This window comes from Clinocottus analis, unplaced genomic scaffold, assembly GCF_023055335.1.
Source record: "Clinocottus analis isolate CAN_PGR_092001 unplaced genomic scaffold, fCliAna1.0.p SCAF_7, whole genome shotgun sequence".
NCBI lineage: Eukaryota > Metazoa > Chordata > Actinopteri > Perciformes > Cottidae > Clinocottus > Clinocottus analis.
In genome coordinates this window covers 1,995,001-2,015,000 of record NW_027176229.1, presented here as the reverse complement: position 1 = coordinate 2,015,000, position 20,000 = coordinate 1,995,001, and the positions used below count along the sequence as shown (strand labels likewise).

The window sequence follows — 20,000 nt, the reverse complement described above, 5'->3', positions numbered from 1 at the left end:
TGCAAATGCATATAACAGGGAACTTAAATTTAGTTGAGAACAAGACTATGCACGCCTCGCTCAGCTGGACCCTTTTGACGTTTTTGTCATCAGTGTTGCGTCTGAACGTTGCAGCCTGATGCCTGGCAAGTGAGAGAGTGCCGAGTTGCGTAGATGCCAAGAGCGGTATTGCAGACAGACAGAGATTTCAATTACAGCTCGCAACGTATTGAAAAAAAATAACTGAATTAGTTCATTTTTTGAAGCTGTGAACTTAGTTCAAAATTTAGAATTATGGACTATGAACTGAACTTGTTCATGTAGAAAGTGAACTTAGAACTTGTCATTAGCATATTGATAACTTGGTAAACTGAAGCCATGTTTAGTTTAATACCAAGTTTATTTGTATACAGTAGACTTTTTTACAGCAGTGAGAGTAGAACGTATGTATGTCCACACAAAAGTACACCAGCACATCCATTATTCGCGGCTTTCGGAATGTCAAAGTAATTTTTAAAAGTTGTATTATAAATGTTTGCATACATGCGTGCTTATCACAGGGTAGATGCAGTTAAATTACCCCAAAATTTTCAGTTAATTCCTGTTAATTTTTTGTTCCCAATAATTCCTGTATATTTCCGGTAATTCCCATGGAAAGTTTCCAACTTTGAATATTCCCGGAATTTTGCAACCCTAACCTGGCATGATGTAGCCAAACCTTCGCCAAGTTAATGAACTACTTGTGAGTACTTTTGACTTCTATTCAGAAGCCTGTGTTGCTTTTTATTCGCTGTTGAGCGCCTCCTTTTTTCTGTTTTTTGTTTTCAACCCAATGAATGCATTCTTCTCTTATGGTTCAGACTGGAAAAAGCAAACTGTGAGTGTGATTTACCCCAAGAAGCCACGGAAACAATGTTGTGCAGTGTGTGCTGCTATCGAGCCCCGCAGTAATGTCTACGTGACCGTCCTGGTCTGCATCTTTACCCCCGAAAGCGTGAAAAAGACTGTCAGAGAGTGATACGACCTGCTGCCGTCTTTGTCACTGAGTTTGAGTTGTAGTTTGAGAAGCAGAGCGAACAGCGTTTCAGCACAAATGAGCCAACTCTTGAGTGTTTTAGTTCTGGAGGTTAAAAGGTCACTTTGTTGTATCACTGCAGCAACACCCGAGCAGATCACGTCCACATGAGGTTCATTGAGGTTCAACGCTGAAGAAAGAAGAGTGTTTTATTGGCTTGAGCATCCAACAAACACACTGACAAATTATATATATATATAAAACTCTATCATTTTCACACGTCCATGTCTCCCTCGCCAATATTTACTTTCGTTAGTCAGCCACACGTACACCATCCACAGCAGTGTGTTTGATTCCCATCTAGACCTGCCGCTCTCCGTTCATTGTGGTCGTGCACACTGTCGCCGTGACAGTTAGCGCTTTGCTAACGACTTCACATGACAGTTGACCTTGGTTGGCTGGCCGTTGGCTACCCCGAAGCCTCCAGCAGCATTAGCGGCGGCGGCAGCATTAGCGGTAGCATTGACGCTCTGCTGGTCACAGCTTCATTCTGCGTCGTTAGAAATGTCTTTGGACAGCTCTGCATTGGGTCTCCGCATTCGTTTATTTGGTGGTTGTTTTTTTTTAACTCAAGACCTCTGATTCTGCGGCAACATGGGCTGTTGTCATATTAAAAATCTGCGGCAATGACTGGATGGATTTGATTTGAAACTGTAAATGAAATGAGCGAAGTAGCTGAGAGAGTGAGCCGTCTCGCTCTCTTCTCGTCACCTTTTGAGAGTTGCACATGCATGGTACCGATCGGGCACTCACGAGAAAAATGGTGGCAGATAAGACTGAGTTTATGAGCTGAAGTGCAAGTGAGCGTTTTAATTATCCTGGTGAACCAGAGTTTAGTTGGTTGCCGTTAAAGGATGTGGGGCGAGCGCAAGATAAATTCACTTAGTTAAAGATCAAACTTGACAATCGTGCTTAGTCGCTGCTCTTATTTGATAACATAACAATTTGTGTTTGTATTAGATTTGTAATTCCTAACCACTTGCCCAGTAAAGAAACAATAGTGTTGAACCTAGGCCTTTTATTTATTTTTTTTAATTTTCACAGAAAAATCCTAATCCTTAGCGTTGGCGCTGCAGTAGTGAGCCAATGTAACTCTTCTCCACTCTTGAATTTTGCACAAAGATTGCTGCTGTTCCTGTAGTTTCCTCTGTCTCTCTCTATCTCTCAATGCATCTTCTGTGTTTAAAAATGTGGAAACATGATACTCGTGAAATGTAATAACCTCGCAAAGTTGTCATTGTTTTATCTAAATGAAATGAAACTCTCAGATTTTATTGGCATGAGCCTTGAGTATGGATTACAAACCAAGCGTTGTGTTGGCGCCTTGTAGAAACTTTAAATTAAACCCTCTTTGAGAGAATATGAAGCTAGTGGAGCAGCAGCTTGTCTGTCTGTCTGACTGTCTCACCGCTTTAAGTGACTGGGGGAACTTTTCTGAATCTAAAAACACAGACGATTGTCTTAACTTGCCTAACTTGTTGAATGAAAAACATATTGAGGCATTCCATCACTGTTTAGCAAAACCCAAGCTGATAATTTGCACATATTATATAGGAGAGCAATAGATTTCTACAGAAGTTGTTCCTACATTTTGAGCTCCGTTTGTGGACTGCCGGTTTGAAGCCTCGAGGTCAGCGTTTTTCACCGGTCGCCATGTTGGATTATGACTGTCATCAATGAACACTTCAGATATTTGTATTGTAAAGGACGTAGAGATGCCATATACATCTCTGGTAAACCTGTCAATCACCTTGTAGCCCCACCCTAAAGCATCCCCTGCTTTATGGTCTGTTTGACTCTAAATGACCATAATTTACTAAATGAACATCATGCTGTATTGAAGACTTGAAACTAGAGATTGAGACACAACCTCAAATTTACAATGTTTACTGAGGGAATACATCAAGAGAAGTAGAGTCATTTATATAGACTTTTATACAACCAGAGGAGTCGCCCCCCTGATGGTCAGGAGAGAGAATGCAGCATCAACACATGAAGCATAGACTTCTATACAACCAGAGTAGTCGCCCCTGATGGTCAGTAGAGAGAATGCAAGTTTTAAAACACTTAAAAAGTCACTCTGCAGAACGGGAAATTGCTGCCTGACACAAACACAATATGTTATTAGTGATTTGTGAGACGTAGACGACCATGTGAAGGACTGCGGCGCAACAAAAGTTACCAAGGTAACTACGGTTCTATGAATCCTGGATTCATAGAACCGCGCAGGTTGAGTATTTATAACAGAGTCACGTGTGACCTCAGATGACCCCAAGCCGGGTATAACTTCCGGTGTCATCCTGAGATCAGTCCTGCGGAATCTTCTCGCGAACCACGAGATTCCGAGTGACCAAGAACTCTGGCGGTCATCCAGGATTTATAGAACCGTAGTTACCTTCGTAACTTTTGTTCTATTTCATCCTTACTGACCGCCAGAGGCAGTGTTTCACACTGGATGACTCATATCAACAAAGTCACGAGGAAAGTCAAGGGACCCACCTTGTCAGACTCAGGCAGAGGGATCTTGCCAAAGGACCACACCCAGAGGGTGAGGGGTGCCAATGTTAACCCTGTAGTACCTGGTGAATGTGCTTGGTGATGCCCATGAGGCTGCAGCACATATATCCTCCACGGGTACACCCCTCAGGGTTGCCCATGACGTGGAGACACTCCTGGTGGAATGGGCCCTTACTCCAGGTGGCAAGACACGGCTGTTTGCTCTGTAAGCCTGTGCGATGGCCTCCACTATCCAGTGGGACAAGCGCTGTTTGGAAAGGGCATAGCCTTTCCTAGGTCCTCCATAGCAGACAAAAAGCTGCTCCGACCACAGCAGTTGTATGCCTGCTGTGGCCCTGACATAGACTCTGAGGGCCCGCACCGGACACAGTAGTTTCGACCTCTCCTCAGGTACTGGGGGGGGGGGGGGGTCAAACTGTGCCAGCTGGATAGGCTGGTTTAGGTACGAGCGTGTCAGTACCTTCGGAAGAAACGCTGCATTAGGCCATAGTGTAACACTCGAGCCATCTGAGTTCCACCTCAGACAGGATTCGCTCACCGGCAGGGCGTGTAGCTCGCCTACTCGCTTTGCCGAAGTAATGGCAAGGAGATAGACTGTTTTTACCGACAGCCATCGCAGCTCTGCATCTGTCAAGGGCTCAAAGGGAGGAGAGCATAGGGTGTCCAGTACCAAGGACAAGTCCCATGGGAGAGCCCTCGGGGTGTTCGGGGGTCGCAGTGCTGAGCCCCCTTCAAGAAGATAGACATCAGCTTGTGGCTCCTTATGTTGTCTTTGTCGACCTTTGCATGCTGCCACGAAAGAGCAGCTACATAGACCCTCAGGGTAGAGGGAGACCGGCCCCTCTCGAGGAGGGACTGCAGAAATTCCAGTATGGTAGACACGGGGCATTGTACTGGGTCCTTGTAGTGAACCCCACACCAGTCGGAAAACTGCCTCCATCTTCACTCGTATTGTAGACGAGTAGATGTCGCCCTGGCATTGAGGATCATCCTCATAACTGGTTCTGTGCAGCCGCTCAGCAGCTGGACGGGCCCTGCAATGGCCATGCCCATAGTTGAAGGCGGCTGGGGTTGGGATGCCAGATCCGACCCCGAGCTGCGATAGGAGATCCCATCTGTCGGGGAGGCACCATGGCGTCCCGCACCAGAGTCTGTGTAGCAGAGGAAACTAAGTCCTGCCGGGCCAAAAGGGAGCTACCAGCACCAGCTTGTGGCCCCGCTGAAGAACCCTGAGGAGCGTTGGCCATATCAGGGAAAATGCGGGGAAAGCGTAAAGGAGGCCCTCTGGCCACGTGTAAGCCAGGGCATCCTGACCTAGGGGACTGGTCTTCTCCATCACGGAGAACCAGTGGGGGCAGTGGGTCGATATCTCTGAGGGAAAGATATCTATCTCTGCTCTGCCGAAGAGCCCCCAGATGCTGTGCACAACCTCTGGATGAAGCCGCCACTCCCCCGGTGGGGGCTTGTGCCGGGAGAGGAAATCTGCAACCTGAATCCGTTCTCCTGGTAAATACATTGCCCGCTGGTCAGGCGAGGGGCTGCCCAAGTCAGGAGGGCATGTGGTGCCCCCCTGATGGTTTATGTGGAAAACAGTCGAGGTGTTGTCCGACCGAACAAGCACATGTCTTCTTCTCAGGTGTGGCAGGAAATGTCTGAGCGCTAGGTGCACCGCCCGTAGCTCCAGGATATTGATATGCTCCATGCGGTCTTGAACGGACCACTGCCCCTGAGCAGTCCTGTTCTGCCACACTGCACCCCATCCTGAGAGGCAGGCGTCCGTCGTGACGACCTCCCGCCGGGAAGGGATCACGCCCATGGGGACGCCCCCTGACAGGTATGCTCTCTCCCTCCACGGGGATTGAGCAAGGAGACACTTCTGTGACACCCCTAGTGTTCTGGTTCTGTGGCGCCTGGCGTGTAAGTGGAAACTGTTCAGCCACCTCTGCAAGGGGCGCAGCAACAGCAGGCCCAAGGGAATGACCGCTGAGGCTGCTGTCAATTTTCCCAATAGGCGAAGAAAAAGGATGTAGGGCAACCGCCTGCCCCCTCAGAAGCGAGGAAGGCTGCGGAGGATGTCGACCACGGGCTGGGGCGATGGACAGGCTCTCATAGTGGCCGCATCCAGACCCACAGGGCCACATGAGAGAGAAGGTGCGCTGTGTCCGGTGCAGCCTGACCCCGGGATGGCGCACAAATCAGCCAATCGTCCAGATAGGGCAGTATTTTCATGCCCCGCGATTGCAGGGGGAGAAGGGCAGTTGCGACACACCTCGTGAACACTCGTGAGGATAGGGAGACTCCGAGTGAACTGAAAATGACGGCCTTGGAAGGCATGAAAATAGGCATCCTTTAAGTCCACAGACGTGAACCAGGCTCCCGCAAAGACGGCACGAAGGACGTCTGCTGTGCTCAGCATGTGAAATGGTAAGACCTTCAGGAACCTGTTTAAGCTGCTCAGATCTAGGATTGGGCGCAGTCCGCCGTTCCTCTTCTTCACAAGAAAGTAGGTTGAGTAGAACCCGCCGGGCTGTGACCGGAGGTCTACCACCTCGATAGCTCCCTTGGTAAGGAGTACGGCTAACTCCTGGCTAAGGGCTATGGATTTTGCCGGGTCGGTGATGGTGGTCACGTTGACCCAGCTGAAGGTTGGGGGCCGACGTCGGAATTGAAGCTTGTACCCCTGGGTTAGGGTGGAAACCACCAAGGGGTCTGGAGCGTGAACTGCCCAGTAGCTGACATGCTGCTGGGAGAAATAACCGACGGCCGACCCGGGGACCTCAGTCCCTAGCCCCCCCGCCCCTGGAGGCTATGGGGGGGCGGCGGCGGCTGTTATTTCCCCTATTCTGCGCTCGCTGGCGGGGCACATTGGTAGGGTCGCGTTGGACGCGGACCGGTCTCCCAGTGGGGCGCTGAGGCCGCTGGCGGCTGCTAGAGTAAGCAGGGGGCTGCCGATCGCCCCGGGGCGCCGACATGGGCCCCCAGGATATGCAGGGTGCAGGCGTGTCCCTGCGAAGGCCAGAAAACTGCTGCCTGGTATGAATAGCCTGCACAGTTCGCTGCAGTGCCTGCAGAGCGGCTGAGCCGAAGAGCTCTCCGGGTTCGACCGGGATGGCGCGGAGAGTCCGCCTACATGCCTCTTACAGGGCTGACTGCGCCAGCCAAACCTGGCGGTGGGTCTGAACCAGGGTTGACATCATGCGCCCGAGTTCCCTCGACATGAGTGCAAAAGCTTGCAGTGAAGCATCGGATGTAGTCTGCTGCAGAGAAACTGAGAGGGCAAGCATAAGATGCGTGACGGAATTGCCAATACGGCCCATGCGTTCTCCTGTGTTGTAAGCCTGAGAGAGCAGGTCGTCAGTGAGCTGACATTGGACTCAAAGACACCTGGCGTCTGGCCTCAGGGTCTCCTCCATTGAGACTATAAGGGACGCAATAGTGGGCTCAACAGGGGGCATGCACTCAAGGCCACACCATGCCACCCCCTGCATGGACGCCAAGAGTCGGCCCTCTCCCTCAAGAGCCCTCTGGCGAAAGCCGGGAGTGTGCCGTAGGGTCCCTCCAACAAGTGTGTAGCTCCCTCAGATATTCCTCGGAGGGAGGAAAAGGTGGCAGGGGCGGGAAAGCACCTGAAGAACGCACTAGTAGGTGCTGGTTCTAGCTGCTGTATGTCCAGCTGCAGGCGTGCCAGCGCCATGCGCATGACTGACCAAATGGAGTCGTCAACTGGCCCCTCCGAATGGGTCTAGGCTGAGGAATGGGAACCGGGCCTGGAAGAATGGGAAGGCCGCCCACCACTGTACTCGGTGAAGAAATCGGCAGACTCATCGAATGAGACAATGTCCTCCTCTGAGACCGGCTCAGCCGGTGCTGGAGCTGCTGCCTCAGTGCCCCCTGTGCCAGGATGAAGGGTCAGGAGAAGAGACTTCACCTGAGCCAGCTCAGCCGCCAGCCGATCCACCTTAGAATCTGGCGGCCCTTACTGCGTACGGAATGATGCCGCAGTTCACGCACAAGTTCTCTGAAAGACCCTCCCTCAGGTGCCCTAGGCCAAGACGTGAGGGGCAGAGGTCATGGCCGTCTTCAAGCTGGAGGGGAGCCATACCGGTCCCACAGCCAGCGAGGTTGAACATGACCGCTAACCGATGCTCCACCAGTAGCTTCAGCAAGAGCACTCAAGCTAGTGGGAGATCGGTCCTGTGGCAGCAGGTCAGACACAGTCTGTCTAGAAGAGGGGAGCGAGAGCACTCTCTTCACTAGTCCAGTCGCTGCATCTCTTGGTTTCCTACCAGTAAGCTACAGTGAGAGCACTGAGCTAGTGGGGAAACCGGTCGCCTGGCTGACCTCGCCGCACAGCTAGCGGTGCATGCTCCCGTTAGCACTCCACCTAATTAGCAGAGCGCTCCACAGAGCGATCCGCCAATCGTGCAAACCGCTTCTCTAATCAAACAATGTTAGTCGATCTCACCCGACGCTTCATTGGTGTTGTTAAGGCGACAATGATGTGTTCGCTGTCCGGCTTGATCCGGACGCTGGGGCGCCGTTTCCTCCTAAGAGGGGCAGGTTGTCGCAGCCTTTGGAGGGCGAGAGACCCGCGACACCGACCGGTGGTCACAAGGCTACAGCGACGAGCTCTTTCACACAAATTTAGCTTTAGCTAGTGCTTAACGTAGTAACTATAGATGAAAAAGGACTGGTTAGCAAGAAGATGAAAAAGGACTGATCTCAGGATGATACCGGAAGTTATACCCGGCTTGGGGTCATCCGAGGTCACACGTGACTCAGTTATAAATACTCGACCTGCGCAAGCACAAGATGGAACGTATCCAGTGTGAAACACTGCCTCTGGCGGTCAGTAAGGATGAAATGGAACTGTTGCCAGTTGGTTGATCACAGACTCCTTGTGGACGTGACTCGAACCGCTCGTCTCTGCTCACGGTACCTATCTTCGTCTGATGCCCCTCCTCTTTCTTGCTACTGCCACTCTGCAGAGAAGGCATGAATTGCCGGGAAGAGGAGGATGACAATGGAGACGACAGTGGAGGTGAGCTCAGCTAAGTTGTACTAACAGACGATAGAAAAACATGGACGCACAGTAAAGGTCAGCAGTCTTTCTATATTGTTTTTTTTAAACTTTTATTAATAGATTTTTTTTTTTTTAGGTAACAAAGAATGCAACAAAACATTGTAAAAGACAAAAAGAAGATTAAAACAAAAATTAAATAAATGAAGAAAATTAAAACAATAGGGGGTGAACAATCGCTCTTTACACTACTTCGGTCCATTATTTTTTGATCACTTAATCCATTGAATGCTATCCATTTCTGCCAGTCGTGCTCATGGGCCCTGATTTTAACCTTATCATTCTTTTTGTTTACTGGTGATGATACCAGTGTATACACTGCGAAGCAAAAAACGCAGAGATAATGTTAAATGTTTTGTTTACGTTTATCTTTTTGGTGGTATGATTTAATTAGTTTTCTATCAAGCCAGAGGTTTGAAATTGGGAGAAATTAGTTTTGAGTGTAACCCAAAACACCATAACTGTTTATGAATTATTTATTTACTAAAAAAGTCGATGGCATTTATATTTCATGTTTTTTCCTATCCATCAAAACATAAACATTGTTGTTTATAGCATTTAGCATTAACTAAACGTTGTGAGAACAAGCTTTGTAATAGTGTTTGCTTTCAATTCAAACCGGATTTATCTTCTCTGGTTTAGTGAGTCTGATTTATTTTCTGTTTTCATACTTATTCACTTTAATATCGAGCCAAAAGCTTCTTCATTGACCGTGTTTTGGTACATTTTTATAAATCTGTTTTCAGAAATCTTAGGGCAAGAGCAACATGAAAAGCCAAAGTACATTTTGTACTACCTTGTCGTGTGTGTGTGTGTGTGTGTGTGTGTGTGTGTGTGTGTGTGTGTGTGTGTGTATGTGTATTGACTTGTTTGACTGCATAGCGCAACTTGGATTGTTATCGCATACATTTGCAGGAGTGTTTGTCTGTGAGGTATTTACACTGCTGTTGACATACTTTACTTTATGAAAAGATTAACAGTGCTTGACAGTTTAATTAACAATCTTGAGCACATTGGTATCATCACCAGTAAACATGTATGGTTATTTTATAATGTCAAAATTAGAATTTCAAAACATATCGACATAAATAATGAATAAATAAGACTCAACTCTGCCTCAACTCCGCCGACTGACAGCTGATCAGCTGTGATCAGCTGTCAGTCGGCTGCAGTCATCAGAAACCGACGTCGCTTCACGTGAAGCTTCAGAGAAAAGGACGTGTCATGTCTGTTCAAACATGTTTTCTCGCGTCATCTCTCCTCGCTTGGTTTCCTTGCGTCTCTCCATGCATCCCTGGAGGGCGGAACTAAGACGCAAGGAAGGGACGCAAGTGAGGGAAACGGGGATGCCATTTAGAGACTTGAGATGCAGCCCCGGTCTTTGTATGAGTCTTTGAATCCTTTTTCAAGTGACCTGCATTCAACGAATCATTTGTGTTTCCTGAGCCTAGTCCCGATGCGCAGCCACGAGAACATGAACAAATCTTTTTTTTGAGAAGACTCATTACTCTTGAGTCCCTGGAAGGATTTGTTCATTTTGAACGACTCGTTTACGAACGACACATCACTAGTGTGAACACCCTTTTATTGTCAAGTGAGTAAACTGACATTGTAGACGCGACACGGATATTGCCACCGCGTTCTGTGTGAACACACGCTCTTAAGGTCCAGTGCAACTCCAAAAAGGAGAACAAATACGTGCGCGGCTTGACGCTGCGCCTAACGCCGGACAGGGTATTGAAAACCCAGATGTCTGGTGTGGTCAGTCGCGCACTAGTTCTGCTTCATACTTGTTGTGGAAGTCCCACAAACGTTGGAACATCAAACTCCATGGTGTCTGGGTTCATAACATCAGTAGTCCCACAACAGTATCTGTATGACAGCCGCTGACGATAAGCCACGCCCCCTTTCCGGAGCAAATGAAGCCACGTGGGGAGAGGAGAGGGAGCTCATGCGATTGGTTGAAAATTAGGGCGACATCTGATTGGCTGCAGGTAGATTTATTTTGAAAAAAGACATTCGCAAATCGAGCCATGGCAGTGGAGTTTCAAAAAAAGCAACTTGTGAATGGGGAGCCACAAATGCAGTGCGATTCACAAATAAATACATACAAATGCAGAATTATATTTGTGATTTATTTAATTCTACATGTGTATAAATCATTGGAATGTATTGTGAATCCTGTGTGCATTTGTAAATCAAATATATTTGTGAATTGTTCTGTGCGCATTTGTGAATCTTTCTCTGCGCATTTTCCATTATTGAGACTGTCCTGGCTTCATAGTGATCAGAGTATATCTGCTGCTGGTAAACACTATGGAGGTGCTTCTATACATGCAAACACTGTCCAGCCATCTCCAAGCATGCTGGTGTTTGTTGCATCGGGTTGGTTGGTAAAGCACTCCAGACCCTTGTGATTTTTACAAAACCAAAAACAACCAAAGTGATTCATCAAATCAACATGTGACAAATGGGCTCTAAAAGTCCCTTTCACGTGGGCATGAGTAGAGAAAGATGACTATAAAGCTAAAGTGCCTGGTTCCATCGCGACCTAATTACACAAACACAGTTTAATTTGTTCGTATACATCGGGACAGATTGTGTTCCATCTTTCTTTCTTTTCATGACGATGCAAAGGCTAGAGTTCATTTTGTGACTTGACTATTTCAAAAAAGAAAGCTGGGAGACCACTGGTCCGTCTAACTTTAGCTTTGCACTGTTTCCTCATTAAAACCCACAGTAGAAAATATTTAACTGCAGCTCTTTCGTCCAGCGCTCCAATACCAACCCAGGTGACCCGCCTCGTCCGCAACCTCACACTTTTTTTCTACCGGCTAATTACGACATCTGTCCGAGAGTCAGAGACCTTGTTTCTTTTTCTGAAAGGAGAAGCTCTCTGACCTCAACCCTGATGCTCCAAGTGACCGTATTTAGCAACGTCCGAGTGAAAGCATCCATGAAAGGGAAGAAAAACTGTCCAGGAGCATCAGCGAGCCTCTCAAGTGCAAAAAGGGGAACTTAATCTCCCACATGTGATGTGTGAGCTCAGTTTAACAAATGGCCTCTTTTGGGCAGTAAAAGAAAATTGTGTCCTCCGCTCACTGCTTTGTTACACGAGAGATCCTCGTGGGTGTTAACTCACAGACTTTATTTATTTCACACGTAGTGCTCATTCTTTCCATCTTTTGGGCCAGAAACCTATTCTGACATAGTTAATATCATATCTCTCGCGATGGAGCATGTTTCCTAGTAATCCAGTAAATAAGTAGTCGAGAATAGGATATAACCATGTGGTTTTGTATGCTCTTTGGCGGATGAAATACTTGACAAATGTAGTATTTTCTCAGTTAATAAAGCGCTTCAGCTCAAAACAGTTAGATGTTCTGATGAATTTGAGTCACTGTGCTTGTTGTCAATTTAGACGACATGATTGTGGCATATTATAATAGTATGATTCCTTTATAAAGGATTAAAATGATGGTATTGAATCAGCCCTTTAAACTCGTGATCATTTTACATAGTAATCTATTTTGAAAAAAAGTATTTTTAAATCTGCGCTGGTCAATCCCATTTTTTTCTTTTAATAATCTGATCCTGATGTGCTGACTTCTAATTATGAGGCCCTTTTTTGCTGTAAACTGTGAAACACTGCAGCTTCTGGAAGTTTTTATTTCAGGTAAAACAAAGAGGTGCAACCTCTGTTTTACCTGAGGTCATGAATGTGCTTTAAGTGCGAAGTGAAACTATTATTGTAATGAATGTGACTAAATAATTGTGAATTCTGCACTAATGATGATGAACTGCGTGGTCAACAGAACAGAAGCAGCATCCGTGCGTCTGCTGTCGGGTCTAAATCCAGATTAAAGATTCATTAACCCCAATAAGACGTTAGCCTCCTGGCAGCAGACTGCTCACCTACAGACGACAGGTGTAGCCTTTCAGTTCAGTCACGCTCACACACTAATCCTCCAGCTGCAGGATTTAGTTTGGTTTTAATATACAGATAAGTATATTTCAGTGCAGGTCACTAGATGAACAGATGAGACTGATGAAGGCAACAGAATACGTATTAACTCAAAGGACCAGGAATGTGAATCAACAATTGAATGCTTTTAAGCTGTACGTGCTGTGGGAATATGTCTCTTCATTATAAACACATTGTACAGGCGGCAAAGAAGAGAAATTCATGCAGTTGAAGCTAAATGCCGCTAAATTTAATGGGAGAAAAAAAACCTATTAACTGCCCTTTTGTCATATTTAATGCTGTGGTCCTAATTTTTAGAAAAGTAAGAGCTAGTAATGTTAAGTTATGGACACAGGTTGATCTACAGGGCGATGAAAGAAAATCAGTCTATTTTCTTAAAATGTCTCTTATGTTATGTAAAATGTTGTAATAATTGGATCAGATGTGAAAGTAATGGATACCTGAGTTTTTAAAGAACATGGCATACAAGCCTGGCCGAAAAAAAAGTCGCCAACTGGATTTAACTATTACTGCCTACTGTACAAGCCTGTGAGGGCATTGCTATGATCCAGGGTTGCTGCAGTTGGTCAGGTCTAGGTTTAGCAACGACAAGGTTCAGGAATGACCAGGTTATTCCATCAATGGATTTTTTTATTCCCTGATGGCACAGGCATATTTCAAGATGACAATGCCAGGATTCATCCGGCTCAAATTGTGAAAGAGTGGTTCAGGGAGCATGAGACATCATTTTCACTCATGGAGTCCAGACCATAACCCCATTGAGAATCTTTGGGATGTACTGGATAAGCTTTGTGCAGCGTCAGACTCCACCATCATCAATGCAAGATCTTGGTGAGAAAATGCAACACTTGATGGAAATAAATCTTGTGACATTGCAGAAGCTCCTCGAAACAATGCCACAGCGAATGCGTGCCGTAATCAAAGCTAAAGGAGGTCCAACCAAATATCCTAGTGCGTGACTTTTTTTTGGTGGCGACTTTTTTTTTGGCTAAGCAGTGTATAAATCTCATATTATATAAAGGCTAAAATGTGTCATTTTCTATCGTTCTAAACGAGTCGTTATGACCCTCTTCCTTCCTTAACCACAGTCTCTGTGCTTCCTCTGTGACTACACAAGTCAGCTGATTATACAGAGTCACGTCAGCCCTTTAATGCAAAAGCTGTGCTATTATAATTTCATGGCTTCATTGTGGAATGTTACGCCTTTTTGTTATAAACGACAAAATCCTACGACGCTTTCAGTCTTCATCCAGCAGACATTAAATTGACTGAAGATGGAGATGTTGGTTTTTCCTCTACAAAAAGCAATTCATGAAGATATTTATTCTTAATAGAATTTTATTTTTTATTCATTTAATAAGATAGACTTTTTTTAGGGCAGGATTTTTGTACAAATGTTTTGAGTCTGAACCGGTGTGCGAAACTCATGGCATGAAAAGTTTGGAAATGTAATAAATAAACAAGGCGCCTGTTTGCCCGTCATGGCTGGAAAACTGTGACAACCCGTTTACATCGCACCTCGTTGTGTAAAAAGAAGAAATTTATTCCACCCCAAAAAAAGACCAACATGCTCCTCCACACTTGCTGGCAGATCCACGTGAATCCCAGTCAGGCTGGGAGGACGCCAGAAGACTTCTGTGCTCACTTTAGACTGCAGTCTTTTTGACTGCCTCGACATGAACTCATCATTTGCATCTCGGAAGCGCTCCCCGTCTTCATCAATCCTTTTCTAACCTGTGTCATTTGAATGCTCACTATCTTGTGTGTGTGTGTGTGTGTGTGTGTGTGTGTGTGTGTGTGTGTGTGTGTGTGTGTGTGTGTGTGTGTGTGTGTGTGTGTGTGTGTCAGGAGGCCGATGGTGACGACAGGCTGGGCCTGCAAGGCGAAGTGGAGGGAGATGGTGACGGTGACTCCAAAGCAGACACTCCAGATGTTCCCCTCTCCACAGCAGACACAGACAACACTCCACAGTACCTGAACAAGGCTCTGGAGGGCTTGCCGCCCAGGTACAGATGCTCATGAGAGCACCGTGCATAGTTTAGTAAGATAGAAGCAAGGCAGAAAAAACAAATGAACTTTGGCCACTCCGTTTCACTTCAACTCATTGTGTTCAAAAAATGAAACACGGAGCCCAAATAAGAGTAAAAGTGTGATTTGTATTTCTGAGCTCACACTTTAAGCAGGCTATAATGCTCCAGTTCTTGGCTTTACAGGATGTAGAACATGCAGGTCATAATGACTCTGACTTCTATGTACCCTGACCTAAATAAGCATCTTGCTGTAGCAAGCATGTGTTCCCCTCTCGTGGGATGACCCCGACAGAGTGAGCAATCGTCGCTCCCCTGTGCGTGTGGGTTAAGTGGACCCTGCAGAGATGTCTGAATGCGCTCAATGCGTCAGTGTGGCACAGGAAACAAGTTGACGTTAATGCATCGTTCTGTCCGGTATTTCTCAGCTCTTGACCGGTAACTGCTGTTGGGTTTTGTCTCACACTCATTCACAGGGATTAACAGCAGCAGAGTAAGTGAGGCCAGGGAAGGTTCGACCCCACAACGATCATGTGTAAAGATAAACAATGACATAGTTATATGTCGTTTGTGGTCAAACTCGCTTGTAGGTTTTAAGACTAATCAGCTGGTGAGCCTGGAAAAATCCAGTTGAGTAAAGTGTGACTCAATTCTGGAAAAAAGGTGTGCTAGCAACCTGTTCTGTCAAGTGTGGTTGGTTTTCTTCTAAGATTTGGTGTCCTGCGTTGTTCTTAACAAAACAGCATGCAAATCAACATCTTTTCCTATATTGGTATGTCTTTGACAACTGGTGGTAGCCCTAATTTAAGAAAACTTGCAGTGGTACTATTCATTGTTAATACGTGGAACGGCTTCTTGCCGGCAGTTGGGGAATTTTCCTTTTCGACAGCACATGAAACGCAAGTGAACGAGGAGTGGAGGGCGGGACCAATAAGTGGCAGCCAGGGCACAGGGCTTAAAAGCTCACAAGGAGGGAAGCACTAATCCTGAGTGTCATCTCTGTGCTGCAGATACACAGGGATGAACAGACTGCAGAGAGGGGGGTAGTAGAGGTGAGCAGCAGCATGACACAGCAAAGCGGCATGAATAGATGGATGTGAAGGTGAGGAGGAAGAGTGAGTGATGGTGTGATGATCAGAGAGCCCACCGTGCGGAGAGGAAACGGCAGCAGCAGCCTTGTTTTTTTTTTCATGATGCTGCTGTTTCTCTTCTCCATTCATGCAGCAGGCTCTCTGCCATGTTTGGCTCAGTGCAGCCGTTTCCTCTTCTTTTGTTTCGCTCTCAACGGCAGCAGCGGCAGCACACAAGGCCTCAGTCAACATATTGCTAGTGTCACAGGTAGAACTGGTAGAACTTTCTGTCGTTGGGGTGAGAGGTTTAAGTACAAGTGAGCCTCATGGCTCAGATTCACGGATCATTGTCCTTGTGCAACAAGGGGATGCACAACAAAACATACAATTGTAGCACATTTACGACACAAGAAAAACCTGACAAACAGGTATTTTTTTTACATAATGTTATTTTATTTGCATCTGGAGGAACTTAAACGCAGCAACAAAACAACAGCAACAATTCTCTGGGCAGATAATACGGCCCGACATCAACAACAACAATATGACAACAGGAAAACATTGTCCATCAGCTTCGACTGCGTTTTGAGCTTCATGAATCGTAAACAGAATCCGCCTCCTCTTGTCCCACCGGAGTCTCCGTCCCGTCCAGTGCTGCTGGCGGTGTGGGCTCCCGGCCCACACCGCCCGCTATTAACTTCTCCTGAAGTCTGATTTCGTGCCCTCCTCAAAGGCCGCTTCAGAAGGTCCGTTTAACGGATTTGTCTGCTCTGAGGTTGATATGTAACAAATCATAACAACACACTTGCTGGATAATTTATGTATAAAAGTCTGTATGTGAAGCAATTTCAAAGTAGAAGTCCACATTCAAACTGGTATTTGAGCATAGTGTAAGTATTTTTTGACTGAAGTTAAATCAGTAAAGACGTTGTCACGTTCATGAAAAAAAAGTTTAATAAAAAAAATTCACCATTTTGTTTATAGATTTGTATTTATTTTTTTGTTGAGGGGATCGGCTTCTCAGGTTGGGAACCGCTACTTCAGAACATGTGCTTCGTTTAGACCCTTTAATAGTGCCCTGATTCATACTCATGATTGTAGCCAACGTCTGAAGGCTACATATCCCTCGTCTTGGTTCTGAAAGCGGTGACTCCATACTGACGTCTCTCCTGACTGCCGTTGAGAAACGCTTCAACCGCAGTCTTAATGCTTGCTCTCTCATCAAACGCCCCTTTCACTCCACGAGTCAGCTGATTACAAACATGCACGTCAGCCCTGCAAATTCAAAAACAGTGAATCGTGTTTTTCACTCCATCTCCCTTCGATTGGGAACTCAAAAGAAGTATAAATGACTGTAATGAAATATGCATGTAATGTTGATGAGTTATTCCGCAGATGGAAGAACTACTGGATTCGAGGGGTTCTGTCTTTAGCCATGATTTCCGGCTTCTTCCTCATCATCTACATGGGACCCGTCACTCTAATATTGGTGGTAAGTGACGAAGATTTGCTACTGCAGCAGCCGCGGGTCAAACATTTTGAAGCTCTGACTCCCTTTCTTGTCCTATTTCTGTTCCGCTCGCATCACCTGACGTAGGTCATGACCGTCCAAATCAAGTGCTTCCAGGAAATCATCACCATTGGCTACAGAGTGTACCACTCCTACGAGCTGCCCTGGTTCAGGACGCTGAGCTGGTGAGCAGCAGATTGATTTCACAGCAGATTATAGATAATGAACGGACACCTTTTTTCAAGGAAAGGAAACCTTTAACCCAGTTGTTGTATCATTACAATGCCGGTATTTTATGCAGAAGAACAATGTTTTAACTGCTGTTCAAATTAGACATTAACATCCAGATTTCTTATTTTTTTTCAATTTTGTCAGCAACTATATAAAAAAAATAATAATAATTGGGGAGGGGGAATAATCGACAGGCACAGAATACAGTAAACATGTACTTTAACTATTAACTACTCCTACTTCTTATTAACTACCATAGTTTTTCATCTTTTTCTTCACTTAATGAAGCCACAAACTGAACCCACCCACCCCACCCGCTGGCACACCCACCTAGGGGAACAGGAAAATAAATGAAAAGAGAAGAAGAAATATATAAAAAGAGTCCCCTCATTTTGCCGTGCCAGTCATTTATTGTTCGCCCATATCAAATGGCTCTGCCAGCAACATTCTGATTGTTGTAGATTTTTCCCCCTATGTCTCCATGTAGCACCACTTTCAACACGGACAACCAAAAATGCAGCACAGCTTCCACACGTCTACTTTCACAACCATTAATATAGGGCACAAACACGGCCCCGAATACTCCCGTTTGCAGCAGTGTTTCTCACTCAGGACTGTTAAAGGACCCCAGGTCACCTGAAGGTTAGGTCTATATTCATTCCGAGTCATCTTTAATGGCGCAATGGTATGTAAAGCCATTTAAAAAGCCAGAGACTGGCAAAAGTTCTCCTTTTTAAAGGGGCCACTTTGTCATCTCTTCTGGCAGCCTCACTCCATTTAACTCTCCCGGTCCTCTGGCAAAAGGCTGACTCAGGCCAGGTTCGTCTGCAGGTATTTGTTCTGATTATGAGTTTGCCCCAATTTCTATGAGAAGAAAACACACACGCACACACACAGTATGTGACGGCAGCAGGAGCAAAGATCACTGTCTTGTTGGAAGCAGATGAAGGCTTATTGAAACTTTATCTTAGGCCTTTATCCATAACACACACACACACACACACACACACACACACACACACACACACACACACACACACACAGTCAATGTACAGCGAACATGAAACACACATCAAACACACGCACAGAATTCCGTCCAAAGTCCACAAATTGCACACAGAGGGGATTCAGGGACGCATTCAGAGACAACAAAGGTGCAAACTAAAACCACGTAGGGTTCTTCGGCTTTTCCCCTTTTTGTTTTTCCTAAAAGACGCTTTCAGAAAGGTTTGCACCCGGAACGCGACAAAAAGCAACTCTTTTCAATGTGAAGATCCATTTGTACCTTTTCACAATAAAAGTCCGTGACAGAAACGCTGCATAAATGTTTACTTAACTCTCAAATTCTCTTTGAGCATTTTACCTCAAAGGAAACTTGATAAAGTATCTTGTAGTAGTTTATCGCTGACACAACAGTTTAACTCAGACAGACGCAAGATACTACTAGCATTACAGTGTTTACATGTCGCATCCCGGTTTGTAAAGTTCTCGAATGAGTTTGTCTCTAAAGCATGTGGTTTGTCCCGAACCCTTTAGAAGCATAACAAAACTTTCTGAACTCTTATTTCTGAGAGGTTGACACGTTTTGTTCCTGAGATAGAAAATGAATCAGAAAATCTAATGCCTTCTGTTTTTATTCCCTCAGGTACTTCCTGATTTGCGTCAACTACTTCTTCTATGGGGAAACTGTAGCGGATTACTTTGGGGCTCTGGTGCAGAGGGAGGAGCCTCTGCAGTTCCTGTCTCGTTACCACCGCTTCATCTCCTTCGCCTTGTACCTCGCAGGTGGGTCTCGCCTTCATGGCCATAAAAACAGTACCGCAGTATGTGGACACACACACGCACACACACGCGCTCTCTCTCTGGCCCCTCTGCTTCTATTCACATTTTCTTCATAAATTGCGCCAGACACAAATTTCATTACTAAGGAGAAAATGGAACAAAAAGAAAAACAAAGACCTCGGGGAGATTTTCAGTATAAACTCAGAAGCTTATGAACTGATTAACAACCTCATGAGCTCATCTGCTCTTTTCTTTTCGAACCTCATAGACGTTTATTGTGCTGGTGACCTGCAGCCGGATGTGCCATTAAACCATAAAGATGTCGCCTTTAACAAGAGACTCGGTAGACTAACGATTCACACTCTGCGTGTCAAAACAAGAGGAAATGAATAAGAAAGTGTCTTCTAAAAATGCAATGAATCATACCAGTGTCTTTATAGACAACATATATTTTACACTGCTGCTGAATAGATTTATTGGTGTTTTCAATTCATGTCAGTACAGAATGAGAATCTCATGGTAGAGATTTTAGATCCTGTTTCGTTGAGGCGCTGTCACTCTGGGTGCTAAATACATAGAAAAAGAAAGACATTTTGTGCAAGTTTAAAGCGGAGCCCACGGATTTCTAGCTCATTGCTCACAGATTTATTGGTATCAGTTGGATATGGGTTGGAACTATAAATTGCAGGACCGACACGCCAAACAAATGTGTGAGGTGTTTTGATACACGTTGTCGTTCAGTGA

At 45.8% G+C, this 20,000-nt stretch overlaps 1 protein-coding gene across 1 annotated transcript in view; it reads left to right on the top strand.

Annotated features, from left to right (window-relative positions):
* Nucleotides 1-20,000, top strand: part of cds1 (CDP-diacylglycerol synthase (phosphatidate cytidylyltransferase) 1) — a 42,438-nt gene that overhangs the window by 4,268 nt on the left and 18,170 nt on the right. The window contains exons 2-5 of the mRNA XM_068604510.1: nt 14,485-14,642; nt 17,129-17,225; nt 17,331-17,428; nt 19,120-19,259. Coding sequence (XP_068460611.1) covers nt 14,485-14,642; nt 17,129-17,225; nt 17,331-17,428; nt 19,120-19,259 — 493 coding nt within the window. The remainder of the gene's footprint in view (nt 1-14,484; nt 14,643-17,128; nt 17,226-17,330; nt 17,429-19,119; nt 19,260-20,000) is intronic.